This window comes from Agelaius tricolor, unplaced genomic scaffold (assembly GCF_023055355.1).
Source record: "Agelaius tricolor isolate 1412-34295 unplaced genomic scaffold, bAgeTri1.0.p SCAF_26, whole genome shotgun sequence".
NCBI lineage: Eukaryota > Metazoa > Chordata > Aves > Passeriformes > Icteridae > Agelaius > Agelaius tricolor.
The window spans coordinates 7,892,857-7,901,807 of NW_027269286.1; the positions used below are offsets into that span (position 1 = coordinate 7,892,857).

The window sequence follows — 8,951 nt, forward strand, 5'->3', positions numbered from 1 at the left end:
AAGTTGCACAGTGAATGTCAGCATTATTTTCTGTAATCATCCTTCACACCCTACCTTTATTGGCTTTGCTCAAGCTCACATAACCCCACAGACAAAGGGAAGCAGTCTGGCACTGTTCTTCTGAGACTTTGCATTGGCCATCTGCTTTCAGTCCCTTTTTCTTGAATAAGTGCAAGAGTCCCATCTGCATGATGTCAGCTAGTGTTGTAGCCCATCACTCCTGTGTCATTTCTATAGGTCTCCTGAATAAAAACCATCACAAATGTAAGTCTTGGTAAAGGGCTCCCTAAGTCTCTCTGGGACTTGATGGGGAACGTAGGCAAAAGAGGATGATGCCAGCTGTAGACTTGCAAATAATCAGAAACAGGCTTCTGAAGTCCTTCCTTTGGTCGGAAACGCTAACCCTAACCCTAACCCACCATCAGTGCACGTGCTTCACTTCTGTTTGTAGTTAGGCAGCAGTCTTCTGTCATTGCTCCAAAGGCAAGCATGCAGTTCTAAAAGCTCTCCAGCACACTGACTAGTAGGTATTGTTGGATCTGGCTCACTGCTGCCATAGCCTTCCCCAAAGGAAGGGAAACGGGGGACTGTTACAAAGACCTCATCTCTGTAATCTCTTAAATGAAGGCTTGACTGCAATCCAGGTTTCAGGTTGGTGAGAAAAATGTCCTTCCTAAGGGAGGTGCTGGTCAGAAATAGACTGTGGTCTCAATGGGCTTCTACAAGAAACTGTGATTTAGCTTACAATAGGGTGTGTTTCTAAGAACACATTTCCAATATGGACAACTTCTATCACAGCAAAGACTTTGCTTATAACCAAACATTTTGATTTTCCTGCGGCTGATGATGATCTTTTCTTAAGCCTACTTCTGATTTAATTTCTGAGATATGCAAGAAGGTGGCTGCTTATTGACAAAAAGGACTATAGTGTCATCTAATCAGATTAATTTTGTTTCTGCACAATAAGAAGATATCCATAGGAGCTCGCTTTCCTTGTCTTTGGCACTGCTGAAAGAGGTGGAGGTTCTGCAGCTCTGTTAGCAGCAAAGTTCCTGAGTTTTAATTCAGGTGACTGTGCAGTTTTGAAGAATTCTGGAAAGAAGGCTGTTAGACTTTGTGGTTCAGTAAAAAGGACACATACATTGAGAATTGAGTCCTCTGCTTCTGTCCTCTCTTACCTCTCTCTATGTATGTCTTAATATTGCTTTGTTTCATTTTATTACCGTGCTGTGAAATACTTGGTTTACCTTGGCTTGCAGCTTCAATATTTTTGGTATCTTCTCCATCTCATAAATTTCACATAAATTACCATAAATAAACTTGTTTTTCTTGCCTGTCACTATTTATCTCTTGATGAGCTAATAAGATATTGCACAATTCTAGGCCATTAACAGTAAAATATGGCCCAGGAAAAAGATGATAATTTTCTGCAAAGCTAAAATGACTTCAGAATTTTTGTCATTCTTTTCTCAGTTGTAATCAGATTGTTTTATGGCAGAATTTCCTTTCCATTGCTGTTGCTCAATGTTCTTGTTCTTTTTGAAACCTCAGCAACAACTTTTAAAATAATCACCCAAAAGATTTGTACCTTAGAGAAGAAAGGCTTTTAGCAAAATGCCAGTGAAATTCAGAAACATAGCAAAATGTAGACTTAAAAGCACCTAAAACAGTGTAGCCCAATGTTAATAAATCACCTTAATTATTGTGTACTTTTTTTCTTTTTAAACAGACAAAACGATTAATCAAGCTGTATCTTTTTCAATTGTATTCAAGGCAAATAGTTTAGGAAGATAGATTTTATTTAGTAATCAGGTTTAACAACTAAGGCAAATGTCTTGCTTGGCTACCACTAACATAAATAAATATTTATGATGTGCTTGTACAGCTACCTGCTGCATGCAGGTAGCAAGCACACCCTGTGTGTGTATGCGTATACGTGTATGTACAGGTCGATATGTACGTGTATCATATATTTGTATCTTGGCTGATGGAGAAGACAATGCATCTGGAGTAAACCTCAGGCACGGGACTGCCTTTCAAGAGAAATAAAATTACTTCAGATTAATATGCACACACTAATTAGAGTGTTCTGAGACAAGTGGTCTGGTTTTGTCTCTCAGAGCTGTTGTTCCTAGTGCTTCGCAGATACCTGCATTGATTAGATGCAGTTCACACATTTTGAGCTTATCCTTCAAAGCCACTTGGCAGCTAGCAGCTTTTATTTTTGCAAAACAACTACAGAACAAGGAAGTAGCTTCAAGATAATACTTGGAGGGCCTACTGGCACAGGCTAGCAGCTTTAGGCCCTGCTTTCAAAATTGCAGCTATTGTGTTGTTCTTAATCCTTCAAACTCAGGTAAGTTTCTTCATGGATTAAAGAACTGCCTTGGTATCTATTCTTTTCTGATCTATTCTATCTGATTCTTTTGATGCTTTTCTAATGGCAAGTGTCAGTTATCTCTCCTTCATAGCTGTTCCACTTGCATTGCTAGTCTCTGTATACTTTCCTGGGTTGAGCTGTACCTGTCTGACATTTTGATTTTATTACAAGTTTATTTAACTGTAGATAGTTTGCTTTTTTAGTTTTTTCAAGAACCTTGTGGATGCCCTCATCTTGTTGCTACTTCTGACACAGACATTAGTGACTTTTCTGTCAAGGTCCCAGGGGAATTGCTGGGGAAAAAAAATAGTTAGCACTGATAACCCTTAGGAGACTTGGTATGAGCCTTGGTAATGTCATTCTGAGCCTTGTGCTTTAGGCTTGGTTGTTGGTATTTGCTGTGCCAGCACCAAGTTCTTCAGAAGTTTGAAAGAAAGAAGCAATGACTCTAGCTGATGCTTCACCTTCAACCAGCTCCATTTCCATGAACTTCTTCCTTGGGATTTCTTCTGTTGTGGGAAAAGGGAGCTCAAGATTGACTCTGGTGTCAGTCACATCAAATTTTGTATAATTGTTATGATGGCTGCTGTGATGAGGCATGTATTGGCAATGATTTGGATTTGGTTTGCTGTAGCACCATTGCTGGGTACTGCAACTGTCTTTCTTGGGAGGAAGAGAAAGTTACAGATGGAAATTTTGTTTCTTGTATTACAAAGCTCTATGTGATCTGGGGAAAAGATTGCCTGCAGGAAGGACTGGCAGCTGGAAGATGCTCAGGGAAGCATCCATGTGCTCTGAGCCTGATACCAGCAGGGTTACTGGGCCTGCTCTTGCTGGAGCAGTCTTTGGAGCTCAGCTAGAGGCCTTTCCTAGAGGACTGTGCTGAGTGGGACATGAGAAACCTTCTACATATATTCCTGCACTTGTCTCTGCTGCTGCACTAATAAAGGGGGAATGCAGCTCCCTGTGCAGTTGGACTATGACCAGCAGCAGCATCTGCCTCCACATTGTCCCATAGCTTCAGCACCACCTAAGTCCTGCTTTGGTAAGCTTTTTGTTGCAACTGTGGTAGCCAGAGTATGGTTTTAAATGGAAGTTTTGAATATGTTGAATTAGATTGGACTGGTCAGTGGCTAAATGTTGAAATGTAGACTTACACAGAGCTGTGAAAAAAAAAATTCTGTATGGGTAGAAGGAGTGTAGAATGGAGGACATTCCATGGTTGATGTATGGCAGGCAACCCTTACAGCATATCTGAGGTCCAGTCTTCAGAAAGAAGAGCAGGCAATATTGTGCATGGGCGTGGAAGTATGACCGTTGACAGTAAATTGCTTTCCATCTAAAGTGACTGCAGCAGGGATAGAAATAAGCTAGGAGGTGGAGATAGGTTTTTTTTTTATTATTTTTGAGAAAACACCAGGGAGAGCTTAAGACTGGAAAAGGGGAGGAGCGCAGGCAAGACTAAACATTGAAGAGAAGCAGGAAGATTGGAGACAACTCTGCATGACAAACAGAAGGAAAGAAAGATTGCCAGAGACAGCATGGCACGGTGGCATGAAACAAGCTGTGTCAGGGTCTCAGAGCAGTTGCTCTTCCCTTCCTCTCTCCCTCCACTGGTAACCATTTATCTTTTCTGGGGGTTTTGTTTTGTTTTAATTTGTGTGACTGGAGTGTATTGCCACATTTCAGTAACCACTGTGCACTGCAGTAGCTGTGTACTCCAGCAATACAGCTCTTAATCCTCTAATGTTGTTCCCAGAGCTCTACATCTATTGACAGTCACATGGTACCCAAGTCTGTTAGCCTGCAATCACTCCTAACTTAAAATGATGTTTTGGAAGCAGATTCTGATCAGCTGTTTTACCAGAAGTTGTGTGTGAGCCTGGCAGACAAAGAACTCTGTGTCCTGGGAGTGTGGCAAGGTTGTGCCCAGACACTGCTACGATGTGGATACTTTTGAACACAGTTAAATGTATATGTGGATGTCAGGACAATCAAGGCCTGAGTTAAGCTTGTGATTTATTATTTACTTGGTATAATTTTTGAAACTGATGGCAGATCTCTAGTGGGTTGTGCTTTTGATGGTGGTCAGTGCTTGAGGTAGAGGTCTTGAATGTGATTCTAGGTTTCCTGATGAACCACTGAATATCTCAAAGGCAGGCTGTTCAGCTTGGTGATGGTAGAATTGTTCATATGGGGTACTTTTACTTTGGGAATCATCTTGCTGAATTCAGGGGTCAGGTCCAGTTCTGGTTTTATTAGGAGAGATTCTACTACCTCTTTTGGGTAAATAAAATGTTTATGATGCCAAATGTTTTTTCTGTGGTAAACCTATAATTATTTTTTCAAAATCCAGCATGGAAGTGTTCTGACACAATAATCTTCTCTAATCTTAGCAGGACTTTGCAGACTCCAACCCAGGTTCCAGTGGTTGTTTCGCCTGGAAATCAGCAGCTGCATACTGTAACACTCCAGACAGTGCCTCTTACCACAGTGATAGCCAGCACAGATCCAGCCTCAGTAACAACAGCGCAGAAATTCATTTTACAAGCCATTCCTACTTCCCAGCCCATGACGGTTCTTAAAGAAAACATCATGCTACAGTCTCAGAAGCCAGTCTCACCTCCTTCCTCGATTGTGCTGAGCCCAGCACAAGTTCAGCAGGTGCTCACCAGCAGCGTGCAGACAATTTGCAATGGAACAGTCAACATGGCTTCATCTCCATCCTTCAGCTCCAGCAACCCCGTGGTGACGTTCTCGCCCAGCAGCTCACAGGTGGTGTCTCAGCCCTCGGGCACGGTGATCACGTCGGTCATTAAAGCACCGGACACGAAGCAGGTTGGCCTACAAGAAGAGGAGAAGGAGGAGAGTGACAAAGTAGAAGATACTGAGCAGTCGGAGCAGAGATTCCAGCAGCAACCATTTGTGATGGTAGTGTCCAGTTCAAATAATTTCCCATCTAACGTGCAAGTGAAGCAAGAAAATGAACCATTGGAACCCAATTTGTATTGATAATTAAAAAAAAAAGACCCTGTGGATGATTATTTTCATAAATGTGATGGGACCTTTTCAGTTATGTATATATTATTTGATTCTGAAGCATGATGTTGCAAAGCTACTAAATTTCTGCAGTTAATTTTTAGAATTCATGCTTTAGGATGGATTTTGATTTTTCTGTTAATTGCTAAATGTTATCATATAAATAAAATTATATATTACTCATTTTTCAAAGTACAGGCATGAAGGAACATGCTTTTTATGCTATGAAGACTTTCTCCTGAGGTTGTTGGCCAAAGTTTCAAACTTCCCTTATTTTGTTGACAGTCTGTTGCAGATTTACATTGCAGTAATGTTATTGTAACCTTTTCTGTTCAATCTGTATGTGTATCACCTTTGGAAGCAGCAGTTAGTTTTAGTAAGACAGTTTCATTCCATGTGTTTGAATTTTTATGATCGAGTATCTGTTTCATATCAGTGAATGACATCAGTTTTAGACTTTGATAACCAGGTATCCTCTTGTATTTTTTGCAGCACAAGCTCTTGTGTGTGCAAAACTGAATATACACTCCTATTGAGAGTACTCAAAACATATATTCCAGAAATGACAATGCCATGTCTATATTTTATATGAAAACATCAGATGTATTTAATTACAGAAGCTAACGGCATCACTACAGGTGCAAATGTTTCATGCCATTTTGCGACTATGAAGCTTAACAATCTTGCTTTCTACTTCAGATTATTTTGTAAGGGGGGAGGGAAATTAAATATATACGATTTATGCAGGTTTTTGGAGATTAATACTGCTAAGAGTTCTTGGTTTTTGATTGTAAATACTGTATATTCAATGTTGCAGGGAAGTTTTTTCAGCTAAATTTTTTCCATACAAATTTTTGATAGATGCAAATAAGATCAATAAGATTGTTATGTTTAGAGGTCTAATGTTATATGTATTCATATTACTGAGTGACTTTGTATTTAAAGACAAATTTTTAAATGATGGAGCCCATTGAACCTTGGGTCCTTCTTTTGTATTTTAATTGGTTTATTATGAAAATAAATCAAATGGAAAACCACTTTTCTGTATTTACTCTGGAATGTTTTTAATTATTATAATGCTTTGACAGTCATCATAAATAAGTAAAATACAGTGAGAAACAGGGACAGGGTGATTAGTCTGTGTGGGTCTGTGGTGGAACATGTGCAATTCACTTCTGAACAGACTTGAATATCCTTTGAAACAGCAGTAATGTATATTTTTGTAACTGAACTGAAGATTGAGATAAATCCAGGAGCTGGACTTAAACTTCTTCTTTTCCATCATTTCCCAGTATGTTACAAACAACACAAAATTCTGAGCGTAATTCAGAAAGGTTGTTGTAGTTTGTATGATACAACTGACAGCCCAAGCTATTAGGGCTTCAAAAACTTGCATGTTGCAGTGTTTAAGCAGAGGGTAAGTTAATAAATATTTTGCCTGGTATTATGATTCTGTCAGTATAAAATGAAAGGGAATATGACTTTCTATGATTGAATTAATGGTGGAGTTTTATTGATTGGTTGGTAAGGTTAAATATAACTTAAAGCACTAATACTAGAAAAACTAATAGGAGCAGCAGAGTGGCAGAGAGAGTATGGTCTTGATGCTTGACAGAAGAAGCTCTACAAACTATTGAACAAGCAGTTCTCTGCCACAGCTGCCGTGTTAGTTCTTCCCTCTGACTCTTGGCAGTCAGGATTCCACCTGCAAACCCAGCACCTCACCCATTTACAGGAAGGCTGGTCATACCCACACCAGTGGTTGTTTATCTGGCAGCACTCCCTGCAGCTGGGGAGGGCTGGCAATATTTTCAGGAATGTGGATAAGCTTTGTGGAAGCATATCTGGTAACAGTCCTCACCCCGTGGGCTGTGTTAGATTGACGGAAGCACTGGAGATGGAAGCTATTTTTTTTTAATAAAACTATAAAATAGGGATGTTTTCCTATACTACAAGTATTTAATAATTCTAGAAAATCTGAAGTGATAATGCTTGACTGACATTGGTTTTTAGATACAGGGAAGTTGCTTTGGTGTTTACTGGAAATGTGGGGGGGGGGGGGGGGGGGGGCAGGGAATTGCACCATAAGGTTACATCTTCACAACAAAACTTCATGCCATAGATGCAGCTATTACACATGGAAAATGCTTTGTCAGTTTAGTTTATGTCAGTTGGAGAAGTGGTGGAAATCTCCAGCAGCAGTAATGTTGTGTAACAAATAGTAAATGGAAATCACTCCCTCCCCATATCCCTTGGGCTCTGGTGTGCCAGCCAGGTGGATCTGTACTTTGAACTCTCTTTGATATGGCAAAGGAAGGGAAAAGCTGGAGTCAATCATGAAATCATGATTGAGTTTAAGCAACCCCTCCCCTGTCACAGCTGCCTTTGTTCCTGTGGCAGCAGCCAAACAAAACACGACAGCTAAAATCCCAGCCACTTCTGAGTCAGAAAATAAAAATTGAGGCCGCAGTTCTTTTCCACACGTGTGTGAAGCCACAGAGGAGAAAAAGGCACTTGTTTATTTTTGAGGCATTTCACAGAAGGAAATTCCATCCGGAGGAGGTGGAGGATGGAGGCCTCCTTTGGGAGGTCTTTGGGAAGTCCTGTCCACCACTCTGTTGTTCTGGACATGGGCTGGGTGCTTGGTGCACAGCACCAGCTGACACACTGGGAGGTATTTCTGGTTTTGATTCTGATTTGCACAAAGTAGGGAGCTAGGTAACCCACAAAAGGCTGGTTCTCTGCTTACTAAAACTTCACACTGGTTGTAAATTTTAACAAACAAAGGCATCAGCCTTCATTGGTTACAGATTATATAACTTTTTTCTTTAGTTAATACTCTAATGCCTATTGCTAGTGGTCTCATAAACTGCACCGAGGAGGTTTAGGTTGGACATTAGGAGGAATGAGGGCAAGTAGGTATTGGAATGGGCTGCCCAGGGAGGTGGTGGAGTCACCGTCCCTGGAGGTGTTTAAGGAAATACTGGACTTGGCCTGGTTATCGTGGTGCTGTTCAGTCAGGGGCTGGACTCGATGATCTCAGAGGTCATTTCCAACCAAACTGATTCTGCCATCTCTGGCTTCTCACGCCTGCGGGCGCAGTTCTTCCCTCCCTCTGAGCCTGGGCTCCGCTCCAGGCGGTGCTCGGGGGGTCAGTGGTCCCCATGTCCCACTGCTGCCATGACCTTCTCCCAGTTACTGCCCAGCCCTGCTGACTGCACTCCCGGCGGCTCCCGTCCAGCCAGCCAATTCCTCTGGTGACTGCGTTCCCTTCTCCTTTAAAGCGAAAGATCAGCCACGCGTACGATGCTCACAACGGAACTGCGCAACTACTGCACTGCTCCAGCTACAGCTACCGGTTAACGACTGAAAAAAAAAAAAATTAAATTGCCGACTTTGACACAAATCCCTCCAAGCCCGAGGGGCCGAGGTTCCCCGCGGTGGGCAGGCGGGGGGCGGGCGCTGCGGGGCAGGAAGAGGCGGCGGGAAGGGCGGGCAGGGCCGTTCCCTCCGCTCCGCTCCGCTCGGCCGG

The 8,951-nt window shown here is 41.8% G+C and overlaps 1 protein-coding gene across 9 annotated transcripts in view; it reads left to right on the forward strand.

The window, feature by feature from the left end:
* The window catches only part of ELF1 (E74 like ETS transcription factor 1), an 87,403-nt gene extending 80,947 nt beyond the window's left edge, over window positions 1-6,456 (forward strand). For 7 of the 9 annotated variants that reach the window (XM_071448276.1, XM_071448281.1, XM_071448277.1 and 4 more), the window contains one exon: window positions 4,777-6,456. In XM_071448276.1, the coding sequence (XP_071304377.1) occupies window positions 4,777-5,392 (616 nt within the window). In that variant the 3' untranslated portion in view covers window positions 5,393-6,456. The remainder of the gene's footprint in view (window positions 1-4,776) is intronic. The other 2 variants (XM_071448282.1, XM_071448283.1) reach the window with 1 other exon arrangement.
* The last annotated feature ends 2,495 nt before the right edge of the window (window positions 6,457-8,951 follow it).